This window comes from Chaetura pelagica, unplaced genomic scaffold, assembly GCF_000747805.2.
Source record: "Chaetura pelagica isolate M959 unplaced genomic scaffold, ChaPel_1.0 scaffold319, whole genome shotgun sequence".
NCBI lineage: Eukaryota > Metazoa > Chordata > Aves > Apodiformes > Apodidae > Chaetura > Chaetura pelagica.
The window spans coordinates 15,650-39,366 of record NW_009954410.1 but is presented as its reverse complement, the minus strand read 5'-3'; the positions used below and the strand labels follow the sequence as shown (position 1 = coordinate 39,366).

Genomic DNA, 23,717 nt, shown 5'->3' with positions numbered 1-23,717 from the left:
CGTCAGAGAAGTCTGGCCTGTGTTTTCTTTGTGTAGAGAAGAATGGCCTTTCAACTACTTTCTGTCAACCTAATCCTTGTGTTTCAAGTTCCATTCTAAAAGCGACCCTTTTGTTTTTTGTTGTATAGACTTAAGATAGAATGGCTGTAGCGATTTTCACCAGCTGCTTTTGCAGAGATAAAAAGTAACACCTTCTGGCACACTGGTTTTATTTCCTAGCTCAAAAAGAGCTACTGATTTTTAGTAGTTTTTTTCTTTCAAATTCCTATTCAAAACCAGAGTCATGTGGACTGTTCTGTTTCATTTTCCATCCTTTCTGGACATGAAGCTCCTATTGGAAATTTCAAATTTTGCCCCCAAAATTATTAGTATTTTTCCTGGCTATATATATATTTTACCCCCCTATAGCTGCACCATTATTTAAATATGCTCTATATGCATCTATACATAATGGCAGATAGCTGCACTAAAATACAGTTCAGGGAAGATTTTTGTGGAAAAAATGTGCTGCACTACTTGTTTGTGCAGTTATTTTCACCAGTTTTTAATCTCTGATTCTTCTTATCTGATATTTGCCTTTTCTAATATGTAGACTTGATAGTTTCAGTAGCATTACACTTTTGATCCTTAGGTGCATTCACTTAAGTTAAAATGTATTAAAGTATTACAACTAGTTCCATAATAGAATTTACTAAATGCTCTATGGATGCATATTTACCCCATTTAAAATAGTCTGAAAAGAGGAGAATATTGGTATAATATATAGGTAAATTAAAATAGCAGTTTGTAAGTAAACTTTGGGTCTTCAGTGAATGTTGTGCCAGCTGTTCCTTAGTATGTATGACTTAGCACAGGTTCTGAAACTCTATTCAATTTCCATTATTATTATTTTTTAACAGGTGTCATATAACAACTCTTTTTGAAAATGACCGTCACTTTTCTCACCTGTCAACACTAGAAAGAGAAATGGCTTTTCGCACAGAAATGGTTAGATTATGTTTTGTTAATAAATGAGTTGCTGGAAAACTTCTGTTTGTAATCTTGTGATTGTGGGCTTTCTAAAATGTCTTAATATTTTCTGGATAAGTAAATATATTGATGTCTTGCAGTTAACATTTATTACAATTCTCCATGCAGAGCATTTGAGTATCTTGCAGCTGATTACAGTGAATCTCTCTCTTCACAGTTCACATATAATTTAAAGAGGTGATTCTAGAGGATGTAAATTACAAAACTACAAGTGCTCTTTAGCATACTTTCATTTATAGTCTTGCTATGCAGCTTTTTAAAAAAATTAATAATTGTTTGCATATATGTACACCTTCTGACTGCTTTTATTGTGAGAATTTTGAAATACTACGCTAGTGCCTGGTTATCAGCCCTAATAAGAGATTTCCATATGTGCTGTTAAACAGAGTGGAAAGAAACCCAAGTTGCTTCAGTGACCCTGATAGAAGAGATCTTAAAAACTGGATAGTAATGCAGAATTACTTTTTCCTATCTGTTATATTACAAAATTTGATTTAAAAATGAAGCTTGTATATGGCAGTTCATGAAGCAGAAGTGACCTCTTTAATTGTAAATAATGATTCTGCTTTTTTGTAGGGTCTTTATTATTCCTACTTCAAGATCATTATTGAGGCACCATCATTTTGTAATGGAGTATGGGCAATTATGAATGACAGAATAACTGAATATCCTTTAGTGATTAACACCTTACAAAGGTTCAATCTCTACCCTGAGGTGAGATATGTTTTTAAAATACTCTCTTCTGATAAATCTTAGGTTTCCTTAGAATTGACTATTAAATCTGTAAGAAATGCTTCTTTGGAAAACGTGTTATAAAGACACAGTGACTAATGAAGTGTTGAATTCTCAGACTTTAAGTATGTTCAATCTAATGTGAATACTCTGTAGTTCTTAGTATTTCATGCCTTAAAGTTGCAATCTGATTCTTCTTGTCTTCTGTTGTTCTTTTCACTGACAGCAAGTAAGTTGCTGACGTTGTGTATTGAGAGGAAGAAGTACCAGTAGTGTGTGACAGTGTCTGTAGTGATACAGGTATTGAGACGTTATTCTGGCCTGCATTTTGTGTAGGACAATGAAATGACAAATCATCACGGTTCACTGCGGTCCTAAAACACATTAATGGCAATCTTTTGCTCACATGTTGCAGAATAATTTGGTCTGCAGACAACTGACTGCTGTTGTTTATGTACTTGATGTTAGGTCTGTTACCTGGTGAGGTTACTACTCTGCCTTTCTGTCACTAAAATTAACATGTAATTAAATAAATGTTTGATTTCCTCTCTCTTATGGTTTTACCTTTGTGTTTCAAATATTTTGCAAAGGTAGAACTCCTTTGGTTAATGTGCATTTTGGTAACTTCATGTGTCAGCAACAGCTTGTTGTTTGGAGAGCAAAGGATTAATAATGGCTGTGATTTTTGGGTACTAGCATCTATACTCATTCTTCTGCTCTATCAGAGCAGAGCTGCTTTCAGGAACTGTATGGGTAAGAGATCTTGGCATACGTGTATTTATACAGCTTGCATGTAGTGGTTTCATTTGCTTCTTAATTCCTTGCTTTGGAAGAACTAAATGCTCTAGATGAGTGCTCTTTATTACCCTCTCACTGGTTTGGGATTTGTTTAGGTTTTTCTTTACTGTTTATTTGTGGGTTTTTTGTTGCTTGTTTTTTTAACTCAAAGGGATTGCACTCCAGTTGTAGAAATGCAACATAAGGAACATGTGCCTCATTTGAATGCTACCCAGTTATTGTGTTTAGCTGAGGAAGATTGAAGTTATTTTGTTTAGGTGAGAAAATTTTAATGACTTCAGCTATAGTCTGAATTGCAAAAATCAAAGGTAACTGGTCAAATAGACTTGGTCTTAGAGAAACATCAGTATCACCAAGCAAGATGACTAAGTAAATTGGATGATGACATCAAAGCAAGAGCAATTTGTTATAGTGGGTGGCATTCTGTAAGAGCATTAGGTAAATTACTGTGCAAAATATTTAGCCTTGTCTGTTCATTCAGAGTTTTCTAGGATCTTACTGGCTCATAGAACTTGGTGATATATCTACAAAATTGTCAATAGATGTAACTTGACATTTGAAGTATGTTACCCAAATTTATCTAATCAGAAATAAAATGGGGCTGGCTGGTAGGAAGGTGCTTGTGTGTTTATTTGTTGGCAGTGAAGTTTTTCCTTCTGATACTCAGTATCCAGTTGTGTTTTCTGAAAGTGTTTAGTTTCCTGTTTGTTATTTTAGGGTCTCGCCAGCCATTTCAGCCTAATAGTGGCATTCAGGCTGAGTTTTAATAAAAATCTTCATTTAGCGGGTTTCAAAATTGTTGCATCAAAAATAGCATTGAAATCTGGTTACTAAACAGGATGTTAAACCCATTAAGAAAAATAGAACAATTCACCTGGATGTACAGCCAGTATAAGTCATGAAATCTTCAAAAGAAGGAGAAAAAATCCAACAAAGTAAAGTGAGTCCATAGTAATTACTCCATCATCTGTGTAAATAATAAATATAAGACCTAAAAATACCTGTGAAAAGCAACAACTCGTTCTTCATAGCTGTACAGTAGTGTAGTCTCAAAAGTCTTGGCTTTTTAGGCTTTTGCTGCATAATCAGGTTGTTCCAGTAGTTGTTTTCATATGTGATCTCTAATGCAAAATGGCAGAGAGAGAATGTGTCAAGTTTAGTCTCTGGCGGGTCATTGTCACAGAACAGTGGATAATTCTGTGTATTGCAGGGATGATGGAAATTTGAGCTGGAGTTGGTGTGTAGTTGATGTGCTAAAGTGTAGATGTATTAAAGTGCTTACTCAAAGACAACTAAGAAAAGGCTTTGACTGTTTTCTACATCTGATTTTGCAGTCAAGGACTGGCCTGGCCCACAGGGATCTCCTGGGTCTAAGAGCCAGTCATTTGTTTTCAAAGTTTTGCATTTCCTGCCTTATCTGATAGGGGATGGTAAAAATTCCAAAAACTACCTAGCAATTTACTGCTACTGATTTGCTTCTTTTTTTTTATGCCCATGTTAACTGTTCCATGTAAAGTAGCTTTTGTCAAAAAATTCTTCTGTGTTTTGCATGAAGTACTTAACCTGGTTCCTTTTTTGGGAGTGTTAATGCATGGTAACATCTGCAGCAGACACAAGCACTTGTGACATGAAATGGTTAAGTTAATAAATCTATTTTAATTTTTTTTTGTGCAGCTGTATTTCAGCAAGGGTGTTTTGTGTGCTTAGACTAAAGTCAGCTTCAGGACTGGTGATGCAGATATGCTAGGTTAGATGTCTCTGAGCTTCCATATGCATTCTGTTGGCAGTGTACAAATCACATTCAGGTGAAAAGAGGAGAGATTTGTATTTTGTTCCCCAGTCTCGCTATTGCCTCTGGAGATGGGGCAAGTTCATGCATGCACACATAGAGAGCCAGAAGTGCCAGGGCAAAGATGTTCTGAAAGCTTCCAGAAGTTCAGCATAATGTACTTTGCAGGACACAATATTAATGCAGGGAGTCTTGGTCTAGAAAGAGGTAGTTGTATTATAAATCTATAAGATTTAAATTGAGAGTATGAAGGTCACAGAAGTGAGTAATGATGATTGGATCGCTGGTATTAAAAAGTAATGAATTATAAAATTGCAGAATGCTGAGGTTGGAAGGGATACCTGAAGATCCATCTAGTCTCAACGCTGCTCAAAGCAATGTGAAGAATAGATTGTTCAGGGCCATCTCCAGTTTCACTTTGAGTATCTCCACCTGTGGGCAACCCGTTGCAGTGTTTGTCCACCACAAAGTAAAAAATGTGTTCCCATATATAAGTGGAATTTCCTGAATTTCAGTTTGCACTCATTGTCTCTTCTCTTCTTGAACAAAAATAGTCTGTCTTGGTCATCATCACTCTATGTTCTTCTTGTCTTGGGCAGCCCCCAACTGGTCTCAGCGCCACAGGTATGGTCTTAGCAGTGCTGAGTGGAGGGGAAGGGTTGCCTCACCTGTCCTGGTGAGGTACAGCTGGCTTTCTTTGCAACAACAGCTTATCACTGGCTCACGTACAACTTGTCCACCAGAAGGTCCTTTTTCTGCAAAACTGCTGTCTAGCTGGGCAGCTGCAGCTTCTGCGGGTGCATGGTGGTGGTGTTGCTCCTGGGGGCAGAAGTTTGAGTTTTCCTTCTGTGGAATTCCTGCTGGCTCATATCTCTAGTTTGTTGAGTTCCCCCAGAATGACAACGTGAGCATCAGGCACTCAGTCCATTTGTGTGTATTGAGTGCAAACTTGCTGAGGATGCTCTCTTGTTCCATCATGTAGTCTTAATAAAGAGCAAAATTGGCACCAGATGAAAAATAACCCAACATCCACAGCTGTCCCCTGATCTGCCAAGACATTAATCTCAGAAGGTTATGAAGTTGGGCTATGTAAGTCCATATTGACCACTCCAAATCAGTTTTTTTCCTTAGTATGTTTTTTTCATTGTATGGGGAAATGTAAGAGGGAATAATCCTTCTTGTACATGCTCTGTGTGACACAGGGCTGAGAGAGCTAATGCTGCAATGGTGAAACATTTTCAGTCTGGGAACCCCATGGTCATAACTTTGAAAGCAGCTCAACTGGAATGGCCACATTACTCATTTATGAACCCTGTAAAGTTGGTTATATCCTGATGGAACAGCATTGTAATGTTAACTAGTGACTTAGCTGTGAGATGAGTAATCATTTTTTGGTGTGTAAAATACTGATGTTTTCTGTGTCAGGTGTTGAGATTTAATTTGGTTGTTGTTATAAGAACATGTTTTTATAAGAGCATTATGATTTGCATGGGAAATGAAAATGCTGTCTTACACTTCATCTAGAAGCCTTTTCTGATACATGCTTAAATTAAACCTATAAAAGGTTATCTCAATAAAACCTCTAAAGATGGAGTCCATTAATATTCTTGCCAGGTGAAAAAAAATTAATTGGTTTTAGTGGATTTAATTCAGCTAAATGTCCTCTGTCAACAAAATCTGGGATTTTAGTATCTGGTAAACGAAAAGAGTTCAATGGGGAACCTTCCAGACAATATTGAAATGTAGAATTTTTTTCAAATATTACAGTTTGATTCATGACATTATTTCTGTTCTATAGTAGGCATAATTAATAAACACTGAGTCTATTAATGAACACTGAGTCTGCGTTGGATGCCTTGAGGAAATTACGGTAAAAAATGCTAAGTTGTTGAGATAAATTCTGAGCTTAAAAACAATCCTGGACGAGGGCCAGTTGTCAGGAGAGGTTACCTTGGGCATTGAGCTAATCTCAAAAGTTCCGTTTCAGAAACTTAGAATCCTGTTTTTCACCTAGGTGGTCCTTGCCAGCTGGTACCGCATATATACCACCGTGATGGATTTCTTTGGTGTACCAACAAAGACGTGTTGGACCGTAAACAGGGGAAAGGGGCTTAGTCCTGTTGAAAGCTGCGAGGGTGAGTTGAGCTTTATTGCAGTTTCTTCCTGGAAGCATGCAATTGTGGCTTTAATATTTCAGAAGTAATAAATATTCCCGTGTCTTCATCGCTGATATGCTTTCATTTGGCTAAGTCTGTTTTTTTGGCAGGTTTGCCACACAAGTGAGAAGCATGACAAAATGATACTTACAAGAACACCAGGAATGAGTTTGTGGGCTCTGCTTATTAGCTCTTTTTACCTAGGTTGAATTCCTGTACTGCATTTCAAAGCTTCACAATTGTAGTCTGAGCCTTTGTAATGTTGGACCATTTTAAAAAAAAAAAAAAAGTCCTGAATGTAGCAGGAGGCTATTCCAGTATTAAACTGTGTATTTTGTAGCTTCTGTGGAATCCCTAATACATCCAAATTCCTGCATTTCAGAAACGTTCCTCTATATGCTTCCCTAACTACACCTTGAGGAAGGGGGAGAAGGTAATCACAAGGCTTCCTTTTTGAGAAATCTTGTGTAGTGATTCTGTTGAAAAGAATCTTATTCCACTTGTGACCTGTTATTCAGCATAAGAATTTCAGTGTTACAACTTTGTTTTGATAACAAAGTTTGGATGCTGCTACTTACTTGATTTTTTTCCCCCACATTCAAAGTGTGGGCTTTTCATGTCAGCATTGTGTGATAAAAGTACCTTGCTGAGAAACACTTTTGAGATGTTCCAGTCAGTTAAAGCTGAATGATAGATGGTAACTTGTGAAACTGTTTCACTTCATCATTTAGAAGGCCTTTGTGTGGTGACAAGTTCGTGTTTTTCCATTGCAAAAAGGCTATAAGAACCTTCTTCAGAACTTGAATTATTAACTTTCTTTAATTTTGTCAGAAGCAATAAATACTGAATAAATGTTTAACTTTTCCTCCCTTTTTGTTGTAAAAAACAAGCCAACAAAAACACCAGCCTTTTAGGCTGCCGTGTTTGGTGAGCGTGTCATCATTTTACTGGTGAATAATAACTTCTGCATATGAAACTAGGAAGTTTAGCTGCCTTGTCTATAGTGAATAAGGCTTTTTATGCTGTATTGCTGAAGTGATTAAAGCCAGGAGGGTTTAAAGAAACAATGGGAAAGAGAATAACAACAGAAGTGTGAACACAGAAGTATTTGTGAATGAATAAGTAGAAAGTTTTTCGTTATTGGAAAATTACTTGGCTGCTAATGAAACAGAGAAAGCAAAGAGCACTGTGTGTGATATGTTTAAAGGTGGATTTGCTCCTGAAAGAGATGAGAAGTGAGAGGACAAACCTGTTCTAAAATCCTCTGTGAAGTCAAAACGTAGTCTGTAGAGCAATTCTTAGTGATGCTTAAATCTTCTATACACTGCAGGTTTTTCTTTACAGTTACTGCTTCCCTCTTGGCTTGTTCTATTATTGACTGCCCCAGTGCTGTGTCTACCCCTCCTCAATTTTTTTCAGTAGTTTTCTGGTTATACGTCCAGAATAATGGTGGCAAAATTAACTTCTGTTCGTTGTCTTTCTGTAGATATATTATAGTACTATGCTGTGTGCTGTATGATGCTGATTGTATGGTGGTTTATAAGCAATATAGTATTTCTTCTATATTTGACAACATATCTTAACTGTTTGTCTGCTAGGATTGGGAGACCCCGCTTCCTTTTATGTTGCTGTCATTTTTCTTTTGAATGGATTAATGATGTCACTGTTCTTCATATACGGTACATACCTCAGGTAAGACAGTTGAGACTGCGCTGTTTAGTTGGTACTAGCTGTCAGTTTTCACACTGAAATTGAAAAAGTGAATGCTCAAATATTTTATGAGATATTGCTTATTTGTTTGGATGGTATTAGTGCTATTTAATGCATATATGTTGTCACCAAAAAATTACTGGAACAGAGAAGCTTTTTGAGCTTTTTGCTTAAAATAAATGATGATCCTGGAAAAAGGTTGTGGAAAATTTCAGTGAAGAGGTATCTCATTGATACCACCGAGTTGTGGATAAAACTGATTTCTGTACAGGTTCTAAACAGCTTTTGACAGATTTCTGTGCTTGAAATTGTCAATGTAACTAATTTTTAAGGAAAGTTTGAATGACTGTATACTTCTAACCAGGACTGGAATTTTCCCAGTGCTTTACGTCTAGTCACGCTGCATGTCTTTCACTTTTAACTGAGAGGCAAAATAGTTTTTAAGATAACATGTTCTTTTGGAGATATGTATACATTTCCCTTTTTCTACAAATTTCTCCTTTTGGTATCCTTAAATTTCAGGAACTATAATAGACTTTCATACAAAAAATAGACTCAACGTTCATCAGAAAATAGAAGTGAAATATGTTTCTCTTTATCTGTTTTCAGTTCTACAAAAAAGCAAAACACTGCTACATTTTCCTCTGAGAAGTGTGATTGGTTTTTTGCCTTCATTCCTTAGCTTCACTATCTTGTGTTTTTCTCCTGCTTTCTCTGAAGCATGTGCTGGTAGATCAAATAAAGAGCAGTGCAGGGCAGAAGCTGACAGTGAAAAGAAGAAGTTGCCTAGTTCACTGATAAGGTGTTTGGGGTTAAAGTGTGTATGTTTGCATTCCTTAACATAGGAAAATTATGTCTCATGTTTTGAGGAAGCAGATTATCTTTGAATATTTGTATGATTAAATTCTCATTTTTCTCTTCAGGGAGGTTGATGGAAACCTAAATTTTTATATGCTAATGTCATTAAAAAGTCAGTATGGTCCCAATTTCTCAGTACTTTCTTTAGACTTGGACTGTGTTGGATATAAATAACTATCAAGTATTGACAGTAATTCAGTTTTTAATATAAACAATCTGTAGTGTAGGCAGTCAAGATGACTTGACAAGAAGTGCAGTTATTTTAGGGTGTAAGCCACTAGCTATCTGGGCTTATGAAAAATAACAAATGACTACCAAGTTTCCTGCAGGTAGGATTTTGATATTTATTAGTTATTACAAGGAATGTTCATAGTTGAGTACCAGATCTAGATGACTGTTTAGTGTTGCAAGGTTCCTCTTAAACAAAGCAAGGCAGAGTATTTAGGCTTTTCCACAAGGTGTGAAAAATAATCTGGAGCAATCAAAGCAATTCTGCTAAACTGGATCTTATGAATTGATGTCTTCTTCATAACTCTGAAGAAGATGCTTTTCTGCTGTGCCTTTTGAAAGACTTTTTCATAGCCTGACTAATTTGTTGTTTGTTTCTATAACTTTTCATTCCTGATTTTGTTAGTAATAATAATCTCAATCTACATCTATTTGGTTTTTTGGTCTCTCTATATGTTCACAGAATGTGTAATTTCTTTATTTTGGCCTTTATTTGCTTCTACTCTCTTTGCAACTTAGACTAGTAATGGAAGACCACTTTCTTATAATTACTTTCCAAGCTAGCATGTGTTCCTGCTTTTTTCCTTGCTGTACTCTGTAATGAGCTTGTGCAAAGAGTTAACAGAAACCTAGTTGCTTTTGTAGGACTAGTTTTTGCTGATTAACTCCCTTCACCAATTTTGAAGATTACTGGACATGGTGTGTCCCTGCCCTAGTCCTCTGTATATGGCCTCTGGTTATGCGAAGGCACTTGGGAACCTTCTATGATGCACATTAGTCTTAAGCACTGGACTCTTCTCTGTTAGGCTAAATGAAGCAGTATGTTGAGAGCTCATTCCAGGCTTTTTGTTCTTGAGTTAGTAGGTTTTTTTTATGGTCAAAGGAATGGCATGTGGATGATAAGTACTTCTTGGAATTGTAAGATTCTGCCTTACCTCAGCCTTCCCTGCCTGTCTACTCTTGTAGTCAAGGCACAGAGTACTTGAGCTGATAGTCAAGTACAGAATCTTAAAGTGAATTTCTCATACCTCTTTCTGACAATACTTTTTCAGTATTTTTGTTTCTTGCATGTTAATCAACAATGAATTCTAGCATTTCTGTTGATGATTTTCTTTAAGCTTCAACTTAATGTATGCAGAGAGTCAAAAGACTAGTTCTTCCCCTTTATTTCAGAGCTGACTACTGGACAAAGTGTTACAGTTCAGGTTATCTACAGTTCTTTAAAAATTACTATTTCTTAAATTTATATTGTTATGTATTAAACATGGGGAAAGTAGGTTCCAGCTGAAAGGCATGTTCTTCACCAGTTGTGGTATGGTGTGGGAGTTCAGTCGAAAGAGTTACCCTTTTTCTTTTACATTGGCATAGAAGGGCTTAACCTACTGTATCTCCTACATGACAGCATTGTGCTGTTGGAAGATAACGAGTCTAACTCAATATTATACATCACCCTCTGTGGAATAGGCCCTGTTTACTTCCTTTTCTGGAAGAGATAAAGGTGCATTTCCCTATTCTGTGCTATAGGTTTGCTGGTCTTCTCTCGTGGTAAAATAATGATCCTTCATAGAAACTCATGTCTAAAATGTTCATAATGCAAGCATTAACTTGTATGACAGACCTTGAATTTTGTTTCTGGAGTTAGGTATGTTTTTGCAAACTCTCAGTTGACTTTGTCAGGCTAACGTTTTTTTTTTATGTTAAGCACATTCTTTTAGTGATTTTTAGTGTAATCGTTGGTGCTTTTAGAATTTGTGGAGTGAAAGAGTGAGCTTTATGTGCAAGAATGCACAATTTCTGTATGTTGTTTTAGCACTCGATATCTTTAATCCTTGGATACTGTACCTAGAACTCACTGATTCTGTTTGACTTGTATTCTGTTAGTGATGGGTGAAAGATCTGGGAGGTTTTTTCAAAGAATGTTAACAGCTGTCTGATACTGCTGTTTAATAGCAAAAATGGTATATCTTGGCTCTCGTAGCCGTAGTGCACTTGTGTGCACAAAGTTCTTTGCTTTGTATCACAGGATGCAATTAATTACAAATCTAGTCAAATGAAGAGGAGCCCTATCTATTCCTGTTTTGATATGGGATCCATCTAAGATCTTTGGTGCTAATTATTCAGCAGGTCTATTTGATGTAGAAACATGCAAATCCTTAAGTCAAGGGCTTAAAATTTCCTTGTGTTAAAGCCACAATATTTTACAAAAGGATTACATTGTATCTTGCATTTATTATGTCATTAATTCATTTTTAAATATGTTTTTTGAACATACTTGATTTGATTACCCTAACATTCTGAGATTCAGGCCCAAGTTACTTGTTGGGTGATTGAGAATGCAAATTCTGCAGTTTCCTGCTCAACATTTTAGGGAAGAAATACTCCATTTATATCACCAGGTGTTTAAAAAAAAAAAGTTTGGCACTTTTCAGGAACAAGCTCTAGGTACAGCAGATGAAGGACCAGATGTAGTGATCTAAATCAAAATTTGTGATGAGTGTAATAACTGTTTTCCAAGGTTTTATATGTTAAAATTAGTGTTCTGCACAAGTGAGCTGATATGTAAAGAGTGGCCTGCTCTGAAATAGATATTAGCTGACTAACTGGTATTTTATGGGCAGTGTAGATTGCTTTTCCTTGATGCTTGAAAGCATTTCCCATCCCCCTCTCAAAATGTATAGAGGTGCTACTTCACATTTTTTAAGCAGCTGTATAAGATTTTGGTTTTACCTGTTTTTCATGTTCTCTTCACAGTGGGAGCCGTCTAGGAGGTCTTGTTACTGTGATGTGTTTCTTTTTCAACCATGGAGAGGTAGGTCTCCCTCCCCTACCTGAATCTTTTTCTTCTTTTTTTATTTTTTTCTTAAGGTAATTCTCATTTTATTAAAGATAGTGATGTTTTTTATCTATTAGGGGATTAATGTAAAGGGAATATGACATGGAAAGCAAAATAGATTGTGAATCAAAAATGTATACCACAGTCCAGTGTGTCACCTTAGATGTTAAAAAACCCCGCAAAAATTCAGAAAAGTAATAAGTTGTAAGGTGGTCCTGAGATTGAAATCTTAGCAGCACAATTACTTAAACATTGAAATACTCTATTTTTGTGCCCACTCCAGATATAACTGTGCCAGATTCCCATATGAACAAACTTAAGAAACACTAGGAGTTTTTCTTTGAATTGCTAGGTATTTTACTGGAAAATCATGCATACACACAAAGCAAAGAAACATCTGTAGTACTGATACACTAGAGCCAGGATACACAGAATTTAGAAATTGGATATGTATATAGAGAATTCCAATGCTAAATTTCTTTAGTAAGCTTCACTAAAGGGGAAAAGGTAACTGTGACTTAAAACTTATCCTTGTCTCTCCAGATAATGCTGTTCATGGCATTGTTTTATATTTTGTAAAAGAAAACTCCTGGCTTTTATTCTGCTACACTTGAGCAATATTTCTGTTTTTTATTGTTAATTTTATTTGTAAAATCTTAAGTAAATATTTATTTTACTTAAAATGCAGCTGTAATGTAAATATTTTCTACATGGAAACTAGCTACCTCATGATATTGGTAAGAGTTAAGTTAGTTAAGAGTTAGTTTTACTTTCTTCTTTTTACTCAATAGAGAACTCAGGGTATTTGCACATAGTAGAATCAAATAGGCTTCTACTCATAGTGAGTTTTCACAATTTTATTATAAAGATCTGTGTGATTAAATAGCTATTTTATTTTTAAGTTTCATTTGAAATGCTTTAAGTAACCTCCATGAAGAATTTTCACTTGTGGATGTTAACTGCCTGGTCCGGAGTTTCTAAGCTTTATTTTTTTTGGTGCTTTAAGAGGCTAAATACAAAATTTTGTATGGTTTTCTATTCTTCTTTATGGCATTCTGCAATGAAATGAATATTTTATCCTTTTCTAGGATATACTGATAGACTACACACTGTTTTGCCAGGTCTGTGCAGGTGATAAAGTGTAATTCAGAAAGGAACAAGTTGAAAACTTCAAAGATAGTAGTAGCAGTAAAAAGAAGCATTTATTTCATTGTACTACAGGCAGTTCTCCTATCTGTAGGAGACCTTATTTCTCTCTATGGATGACTTGACTTGGGGGGAAAACATAGACAATATGTGTATTTTGGAAAAGGGCATGTAATTAGGTCTAGCATACCTCTACACAAATGTAGTCTTGGCGTAGGTAGAGTTTAAGTAGGATGACTGATGGATTTCTGAAGAGCAATAGGACTTTCTTGGAGAGGTGTAGTGTTGGATCTTAGGTGGCTTCTTGCATTTGTACTGTACCTAATGAAATAACTCGAGTTATTTGATACTGTGGATGTAGAGCTACAGTAATATATGTAGTTACATATATGTAGGTGGTCTAGCTTCACTGTATGTAATGCTGAATCACATGCATGGGTGTGCGTGCACTCGGGTATAAAAAACAATTTATTTAACACTTTGATATGCCTTTGGTTCTGTGGAATCCATCTTGCATGTGGTTCAACAGTGTGTACAGTGGAGGTAGACCAGTTGCTAAAATTTTGCTTTTCTGTTCTAGAAGGATAGGACTAAGCTGAGTGAGTAATCCTGTAAGTCTCGCATGGTATCTGAGATCCAATGTTTTGTAGAAGTGGTTCACCTTCTGGCATTGAGCCGCTGTCCCTAAGGCAATATATTTTATTTGTGCTTCTGCTACTGTGTTTTAATGGTTTCAAGCTTAGACAGCTCTGATGTATTTATACCTACAGCAAAGTTAGTTTACAGTAAGCTTTGATAAATCATCTACAGATGATTGAGTTTCATATTACATTCCAAATACAGAAAAATAGCATGGGCTACATTAGTCACTCCACTTTTAAGGTAATGCTTTCTTTTTATGGTTGTATGCACTCATTTCTTTCCTGTCTGTCTCCTCCAGTATCAAAAGATTTGGTAAATGTTGCTGTAGTCTTGATAAATAATGAAGTAGACTACAGTTCTTTAGAATAATCATGTTTATAGTTGTTGATAAGGAAATAATTTTAACTAATCACATCTGTGCAGCCAGCTGAAGAAAACACATTAGTCTGTGTTTATGAAAAGTTTATTTTAGTGGCAATCAGGGTGCAGTTTTTACAGGCCTTTTAGACAGCATTTGATTAATGTGATGGACTTCTGTACTTTGCATCTGTTTTACACTATTTCTACACATTTATTTTACGCTGTTAATTTAACATATTTGTGAAGTAGCAAGACAATAAGCAAGGAATTGTTTAATTTTAGTGACTTCTTTGGTAAAGTAGTATTTTAAAAAAATGTTTTTAAGAATATAAGAGTGAAAGAGAAGGAACATTCTGGCCTCGATATCCTATAAGCTTTTAGAGATTAATTTTGATCCATATTATGATTGACTACATTTTTGTCCTGTAGTTTTAAGTAACCTACTTGTAATTATTAGTGCACATCTATTGATAGCCATTTTGAGCCCTTGTGTATGTGTGTCAAAGCTGTTCTGTAATTTGTAATTATTTTTCGATGGTTATTGCCATCTGCAAGCATTTCATAAAGAGCTGAATATAAACATTGGAGATGACAGTTATAGCTGAGCCATTTACCATGGACACCAAGAAATTAATGAAGAAGCTATTCAGTTGACTTCATTGTACTATGCTTGAGCAGAATGTAAATTAGTATAAGCTTAGTAAGAGCTTAATTTTGTGTGTTCAGTTTTACTGGCCTGTTTGGGAGGGCACCTTCACATTTTATACTTTCTGTGCTGTTGCTAGTAGAGATGTGAAATGTTTATAACCTAGAGAACTCTAGCATAATGAAGAGAATGTTGCTTTATTCTTCTGATCCTCTTCCCACACACATTCTCCATTTAAGTGTGGCAAGTTAACTGAATTTGAGAATGGTTTTAGTTGCCTGAAAGAGTTGTTAATTTCAGGAGAAGCAGGACCAAGCAGCTGTTGTCCTGGCTTTTTTCTTGGATATTCTGTCGCTGCCACATTTAATTTTGGAAAAGCAGTGATCTATTTTAGTTAAACAGTATGAATTTAGTCTGGAAGCCACTTAGTTTTTCCCCTTCCTTTCTGCTTCCTGGCTAGTTTTTCTTCAGTTTGTGAGAAAATATCACATAACTTGTTTTTTGCTTTCTGGAAGTATCTGTCCTCATTAATATTGAAATACAAATGCATCATTTTATGGAAATGTATCAGCAAATGTTACAATCTGACTCTTCTTATTTTTAGTGCACTCGTGTCATGTGGACTCCGCCACTTCGTGAAAGTTTTTCATACCCGTTCCTTGTTTTTCAGATGTTGCTTTTGACCTATATTCTCAGGTACTTCTCAATTTATACTTAGCTCTTTACAATGATTTAAATAATTGAGTGTCACAGGACATTTATTTTAAATAAATATTTAAAGAAATGCATTTAAGTGCCTCTGTGTGATGTAACAATGATATCATTAACATAGAAACTTTCCTGTGGCTGTTACATTGCAGACGCTGCACCAGTAGAACTGCAGTCGTATTACTCACTTATTAAAAGGAAAACCTTTGCAACTCGAAGACATGATTAAAATAACAATCAGAATTACTGTCTTGGCAAATATGTATCTAAACTAAAAATCAGAATTTTTGGTTGATGGCACTTCCTTCCCATGAGAAACAAGCTGATACTCCATCAATTGGTTTTATCCCTCTTGGAGAGTGGTATGTTGGTTGCACTTAGAATAAGCTTATGCTATGCAACAGAGGATGCTCTAAGCACCCATAAGCTAGTATGTTCTTGCAGTTTTCTGTGACTAATTAACTAGTCTAATTAACTAGTTCAATGATTTAGAGCAATGTAATTACATTGAAGCAGGGATGCTCATGAGTTCAGTAGCCCTGCTTTTACGAGGTTGTTTCTGGCTTGCGACATGATTGTGTTACTGTCTTGCCTCTGTTTTGAAAAATAAGCATGATACTTGTGAGCTTTTCCATCAACCTTTTTGTATCAGATTTATAACGTATTTATGATCTGGCTGAACTGTGTGCTTATAACCTCAGATTTTCCTTTATCAGGTCATGCTGATTGGTAGTTATTGATGATTAAACTAAAAATAGTTTCTGCTTGTCACTAACGTGGGTTTTAGGTGAGGAAAAGATAACACACTGGCTAGAAAAATATTCTGAGGAATAGTTTGTAGAGTCATTGCTAGATTTCATATTAGAAATACTTCATTTAATGCTAAATTGTGAGGTCAAACAAAACATGGGGAAATTAGACTTTTAAGTTACAGTGAGCAGACCACATATATTCTGTGCTTATAATTATGAAACTTCTTAGTGTCTTATTTTAGATAGATTCACTCGAGTTCTTCAAATCTTGGTACAAAAAATAGCACTTGGGCCTTCTTACTGAAGAGAAGTTGTTATTTAATCTAAACATTTCAGAATGGGGTTCCAAAATGGGGATAAAACATTTTAACTTTCCGTTTCTCAGATTTAATTCCTGCTTCAAGAGCAGCAGTTTTAAGTATAGCTAGGTCTAGGTCTAGTTTTCCAGTGAAATATAGAACTGTCTTTGAAACAGAGACTAGAACTGAAGTTCGCCATTGTTTGTATCACTTGCATCACATTTATCTAACATATTACTTAATACACTACACTTGAATTTAGTGTGATTTCCAATAGAGGTTAATACTGAGGCTTCATAACATAAGCTGAAGAAAATTTTGCAAATTCTGGTGAGACTGGTGTAGTCTGGGTTTAGGTTTTACAGCAGAATATTTACGGTGTATTATCTGTTGGAGACCAGTTAGTGATACGACATGTTTCTGAAGTGAATGTGAAGCTAACACAGGATTAAATAAGTAACACTTAGAGGAGGACAAAGAGGATGGGCTGTTAAAGATGAGTTTGATTTATTTGTCAATTTCTTCTGCCCTGAAACCTCACTCAAGCTTGCTAGTAGAGAGTTGCAGAAAGTAAATATGGAAGAAATGCAATAGGAGTGAAGATTCTTTCAGATGCAGACTGTTCTGAGAATATTTGTGATCCCAGCTGAAATAGAAATGCTTTTGACCTTGACAACTTGAGTTACAAGATACTCAACCGCTGAACTGACAGGTCGGCTGCTACCAGCAAAAGACTTGTTTGATAATGAGTGACTCATCAAATAGTTAAGAAACACTAAGCATCAGAACTATATTTTTTTTAAACTGACAGGAAATAGATATTAAATTTACTTTTGAGCACTATTGTTTGCAGTTGATGAATATTACTGGCTAACTTCCACAGTAATTTTATTGCATTTTCTATTGTACTTTTCAATAAAATGGAAATACCTGTGTAATTTTACTTACTGATGCCTGTTCTGTCTCTTTTTTCCAAGGATTCCGAATATTAATACAGGAAGCTTGATTGCACTGTGTATTTCTAATATTTTTTTCATGCTTCCCTGGCAGTTTGCTCAGTTTGTTCTTCTAACTCAGGTAAGACTATATTTACCTCTAAATAACCACTTTGTCTTATCTAAGCAAATTGACTGCTTTGCATTGAATTCACAACTATGTCAATGCTTTCCTTTTAGCCAGATTTCAGTTTTGCTGTAATTTATCACATCGATCATTTCTGGTCTTTAAATTTAAAGTTGAACATTGACACTTCTCAGTCTTCTGTGTCCAGGACTAAAAAAATTACTTTTGTCTTAAAAGCAGCCTCCAGCTTAAGATCAGTACATTAGAGCAAGTGCAGAACAAGAAAAAGACTTTGTATATTGAAATTAAAAAATTAAAAAGGCATTGATCTTGCATCTCTTTAGACTATTCCAGGTTTTTAAATGGAGCAATGTTTGCATGGCATGTAATACCTGGCATGATTTTGCATGATTTCCTGTTTAATTTTGATGAGTTTGTGAGTAGTGGCATGGTCTTAGTGTCTGAGAGTTTGGGCAGTTGAGGTAACTTTAACTGGTGTTGAAATACAGTAAATGCTACTGTGAGCACTAGGGTGCTGTCCTACAGAACACTTAGGGTTTAAATTGATAGGAATCCATCTGTGTCTCCATACCTCTTGTTTGTCTTACTTGAAGCAGATGTTGCTTGGTTTGAGTTGATAGTTTTGAACAATCAATATATGCTGTTGTATGCAAGCTTTCTAATTGCAGAAGAGGAAGCCATTAAATTCTGTAAATGCTGTGAGAAATTAATCACTGTAACCTGTATAAGATGCTGGGCCTGAAATTTGAAATTGCAGGTTCAATTAATCTTTTCATTAATTTGCCATGTGAGTTTTAGCAAGATGCCTAATCAATAAATTGCATTTTCTTCAGCAGCAAATTAAGGTTAAAGTTAAGGTTAAAGGATGTTAATGAATGTGTGGGTGTTTGGTTTTTGTTTGGTTTGTATTTTGTTTTGTTTGTTTGGGTTTTTTTTACATCAAAGAGTGAAAGAAGATGTGTCAGTGCTATGTTTTGATGACTAGCATTTTTTAAAGCTAATTACTTATTACTCAACTATTCAGATATGTTTGATGACTGTTATTCAGAGCACCCTGATAGGTTTCTTGAAAGAAACCATTATGAAATCCCTAAATATGCACTTAGCAAAACAGTAGAAGTAAAAGTTAACAATTATTTGCATAACCACTTTTTTGGTATGAATGTATATTCTGCTGGAAAGAGTACACCATCACTGCAATTTGTTTTAACTTGTCTTTTGCTTTTGATTCTAGATAGCTTCATTATTTGCTGTGTGCATTATGGGTTATATTGATTCCTGCAAATTACAGAAGATACTCGTGGTTCATATGGTAATACTTTTAAAAAAAAAACCTTAAATCCAGAGATTAGAGCATCAAAAGAAGCTGTTTGACTGAAGTGTTTTCCATAGTTGCAAGGTGGTTGGAAAGATGCCATAATATGGGGTGGAGTGGCCTGAATTTGAATATTTGATCTTATATATATTTTATATCACAGTGTCAGAAACTAGGATCCTTGTGGCACACAGGAATCTTTGAATTCTAGAAAAGTTAAAAGCCTAAAGGATTTGTAGCAATACTTGCCTCTCTTTTATGTCTCTCTATATTCCATGGACTTGACGATAAAGTCTCAGAAAACAGACTAGAAAACATACTAAGTAATGGAACATAAGCAATAAAACACAGAAAAGGCAGCATTCATCTCATGCCATAAGTTAGCAGAAACAAAAAAATGATATGTTAGTAAGTAAAAATTAGAGAGTAGGCTCTTTGTAGGGGAAGAAACCCAACTGGAATTAGGTTTTGAAGACTGCTGTCTTCTTGAACACTCAAAGATGTGGTTGAACTATTTGGGGAGGTATTTAAGAAGGAATACAAAGAAAATAAATTATTGATCTGAGGAAAAGCTTTTTTCAAAACTGGGAGAGAAAGTCAGCAAAGGAAGGAGATGATAAATAAAAAGGATGTAGGTTTCTGTGTAATACATCTGATTTTAATTTTTGAAGTTAATAATCAAGTTTTGCTATCGGGAATTTTGGTCTCTGAAGCAACACTATCTTTTAAATATGTAAGAAGATACAAACAACTTTTATTTAGAAATATCATTGTGTTTAAAAATATCTTTTTGGTAAAATTGTTCCGTTCAGTGGGCAAAAAAGAATGTTTACCCCAGGAAAGAAATGTTGAGCTAAACTGTATTTTGTATGTTTTCAAATGTATTTTGAAATACAGTAAATGATAAAGGCAGTATATGCAACTGATTTTTAGTAACAAGCCTGGGATGCCAAGTGCTTGTTCCCAGTCAGATTTACAAGGAAAATTTGCAAATAAGCATCTAGGTTTAGTAATTTTTTGACAGGAGCAGGATGAAATTCTTAAGCCTTTTGGCTTATGTCAATAGATATATCATAATTTTGGTGCTTAAGTGCTGTAGAAAAGCCTATTTTAGATAACAAGTTACATTAGAGAGAAAGCTTGATGAGGCTGGGTAAACTGCCAGTCCTTGTTTTGTGATGCTTTGTTTTTATTACCCCTCACTTTTCTGTGAAAAATGAAAGTCTAACTATGTGAGGAGAGGAGTACGAAAGTCTGCATATTTTAAGTAACTACATTATTTTTCCTTATTCCTATGTATATAAGAAGACAGAGATCATTGATTTTACTCTCCAAGTTAGAAAATGTAATTCGTCTTGCTTTCTATTAAAAAGAAAGCACAGCAGGAGATCAGGGTGGCAGATAAAAGATGCATTTCAGTCTCGACTTTAAACATCACATGGTTAGAGTGCATATGATCAAAGAGAGTTCTGCTTCCTTGACTTTGGTGATGATTGTATTTTAAGTATGTGCTTTTTTGTTTGGAAGGAAGAAGACAGAAGCATTTTATTCAACGTATTAATGTTTGTCCAAGATTCTGAAAGATAGCAAAGAGGATGGAGAAATAATACAATAATTAGAAAAAAACCAATATGCTAGGAATAACTTAAAAAAATTAACTGTTATATTGCCTAGGCTGAGTTAGTCCTATGATATGATCTTTTTGTCTATAAGTACTTGTAAAATATAAATGAACATCGTGGTCTACAGTTGGCTGCCTGTTGGCATTAAGTCCTTATAATAAATATTTTCAGAACAGTGTTTTAAACAGTGTTTTCTGTAAGATGAGTATCAATTTGCACTTGATGTGAAATAGTTGTCTTTACCTTGTGTCGGCAGCTTTAAATGTAATTTCTGTGCTTTCTTACCTTTTCTCTTTTAAATGTAGTTATTTTCTTCTTTCAGGTATCTCTTTTAGTATGTTTTATTCTCATGTTTGGTAATTCAATGTTATTGACATCGTATTATGCTGCATCTTTATTAGTTATTTGGGTAAGTTGTTTAAGAAAAAAATTGTATGACATGGTAAGACTCTTATGCTGTCCTGTTATAAATGTATTGATGTAAAATGTGAAACTTCTGCATTAATAGATAGTTGAGAAATCTTACCTTAAAAATATTTGGAGAATGTGTAAATGCTCATTTAAAAAAATCATGGTTTTACACCAAGACCTCATCTTAAGAGAAATCCGTTAAAGGCTCAGTTCTCTTGTTTTTATGACTCTCTTTTTATAAAAATAAAAGTGATTTTTTTGGGGTACAGTAATTGTGAAACAAGAATTTGAGCAAGGAGGAGTTTGTTCTAAATGCTTCTTTATTAGTTGTTAAACTGCTAATGCAGAACAAATTACTAAAACATATGTAGGAATCGTTTAAGACTACTTGAAACTACTGAGTCATACTGCCATGTTAGTGCAAGTACTCTATATAATTCACTGTCTTAATTTTTCCTTAAATAGGAAAAACAACTCCCAACCTCTTTCAGTTTCATATAGTTTCTCTTAAGTGAAATGGGAGATATGATTGTGTGAGCAGATACACTTTAGCACAGTAGAAATCATCTCCATTTCTGATTCTTTTTGCTGCTTCTAGAACCTTAGGGTGAGCTCAGTGAATTTTTGGTGTTGTTTTGTTTTTATTTTGTCCATTGTCAAAAGAGTGGTAATTTCTCACTTGCACCAACAATAAGCTGTCTTGGATACTGGTATTTGTTGTAGTATAGTTTCCTTGTTATAAACCCACTCTAGTTTCTTGTATCAGCTTTTGTAATAATAGAGCAAGTGCAGGTACATTGATTTGCTTGCCTGTTTTCTGTTTTGGAAAAAATATTTACTATTTGAGTGCTTGTAAGTGGCCTCAGTCACATACATTGATTAGGTTTCTGAAAGCTTTTCACTTTCAGTTTTTCTTGATTGCATTGTTCATCAAATTGGCTTAAAATGAGTCTTCCTTGTGTCAAAGAATGAGGAACATAATGTGAAACAGACAAATACAAATAACTCCTCCCACTCCCCGTATTCTGTTGCCTTGTTTGAAAATTGTTTGTTTTATGCTGTCAGTAATTTATTCATTGCTTCAGATGTTCCTTGTCATTCATGGCAGTAGACATAATTCAGTTTCCTATTGGCTTTGATTTAAAGAAGCTTTCAGCAGTATAACACAAAATTTCACTTGTTAAGGAGAAGAGCTAATCTTCCATTAATTGTAGATGAACTGCAGTTAAGAGGTTTTATGTTGGCATGTTTTGCCAGTGCAGGGTGAAATGACAATGCTAGATATTAATTCATATTTCAGGTTGCATTAACTATGGAGGGGTTTTTAAGAGTTGTGTGGTACAATAGGTGCTACCGAAACAAAAACCAAACCCTCATTCAGGGTGCTAGAATATCTTGTTGTTACTGTATATTACCTGAAAATGTCCATTGATTTTTTTTTTTTTAATTTTTTTTTTTATTAGGGAATTCTTGAATTGAGGCCGAAAGTCTTGAGAAGTGGCAGAAGAGTAGTCCATATATGGGTAAGGAATTTCATATATCTTGAATATCACAAAAGAACTATGACTGTTTGTTAAACTAAAACACAGAAATAACTTCTAGTTTAGTTTCTATCAGTTGAATCTATCAGTTGAAAATCAAATATAGCAGAACTATTCTCTTTAAGCAATTGTCCATATTCCAGAAATATCTTAAATTAATAATGTTCTTAAATTACTGAAGGAAGAAAAAGGGTGTAAACATGTATTTGTATCAGCAAGTTGGAATAGCCTTCAGATGGCAACACATACAGTTTTAAATTACCAACTTAAACATGTTTACAAAATGTAAGTTGTGTATGAAAGTATCTTTAAAATAAAGGACAATTTAGAAAAGGCAAGTAAAAGGCTAACAGTGCTAGCAGAAATGGAGATTAAGATACTGAATTAAATATTCACTAAAATGTATCCTATCTAATTTTTTTTTTTTTTGGGATGTTTTGTATAATAAGGAAACAAGTCAGAGCAAAACACTGTAAGGTGTGTGGCTGAGGTCTGAGGGTAGTAGAAGTCAGGTCCAAACATGGACACACTCCCAAAACTATAGCAAATAAAATACAACTGTATCAAACATGAGAAACAACTTGCTGCTTGAGGTGTAGCATTAACTTGTAAAAATGCCTGGAAGCCTATAGAGTCTATGCCTGGCTTAAGACAAGCATTCTTACTAAAATAAGGGTAAACTGTTAGCAAAACTGGATTGAATTCATACAGTTATTATAAAGGAATTAATTTTTTAAAAAAATCTTTTATATTCTAAATCAAACTGCACTGCATGTAAAAACTGCCAATGTAGTTAGCTGTGGTACCAGGGGAAGTGGAAGTGTAGGCAAATCCAATGTCAGTTTTAAAAAAGGAGATCCAAGGCATTTGTGAAACTCTAGACCAGGAAGTCTAACTTTTGTAAAAGAAGAACAACTTCAACAGTGATGAAGTTGTTAAGGCTGTATGTATGTGAAACACAAGATAGAACTGATACAGCCTCTGTGAGAAATAGTAATGCCTTGGAAGTGTATTTGACTTCCTTCAAGGATATAGATAAGGGCATGTGGGTGAATGTAA

General features: G+C 34.9%; 1 protein-coding gene across 1 annotated transcript in view; it reads left to right on the top strand.

The window, feature by feature from the left end:
• The window catches only part of DPY19L1 (dpy-19-like 1 (C. elegans)), a gene marked incomplete at its 3' end in the record, with an annotated part of 43,883 nt that overhangs the window by 4,958 nt on the left and 15,208 nt on the right, over nucleotides 1-23,717 (top strand). Inside the window, exons 3-12 of the mRNA XM_010004363.1 lie at nucleotides 900-987; nucleotides 1,606-1,743; nucleotides 6,363-6,483; nucleotides 8,103-8,196; nucleotides 12,052-12,109; nucleotides 15,532-15,623; nucleotides 17,664-17,763; nucleotides 19,004-19,081; nucleotides 21,029-21,115; nucleotides 22,581-22,640. Of these exons, the coding sequence (XP_010002665.1) occupies nucleotides 900-987; nucleotides 1,606-1,743; nucleotides 6,363-6,483; nucleotides 8,103-8,196; nucleotides 12,052-12,109; nucleotides 15,532-15,623; nucleotides 17,664-17,763; nucleotides 19,004-19,081; nucleotides 21,029-21,115; nucleotides 22,581-22,640 (916 nt within the window). The remainder of the gene's footprint in view (nucleotides 1-899; nucleotides 988-1,605; nucleotides 1,744-6,362; nucleotides 6,484-8,102; nucleotides 8,197-12,051; nucleotides 12,110-15,531; nucleotides 15,624-17,663; nucleotides 17,764-19,003; nucleotides 19,082-21,028; nucleotides 21,116-22,580; nucleotides 22,641-23,717) is intronic.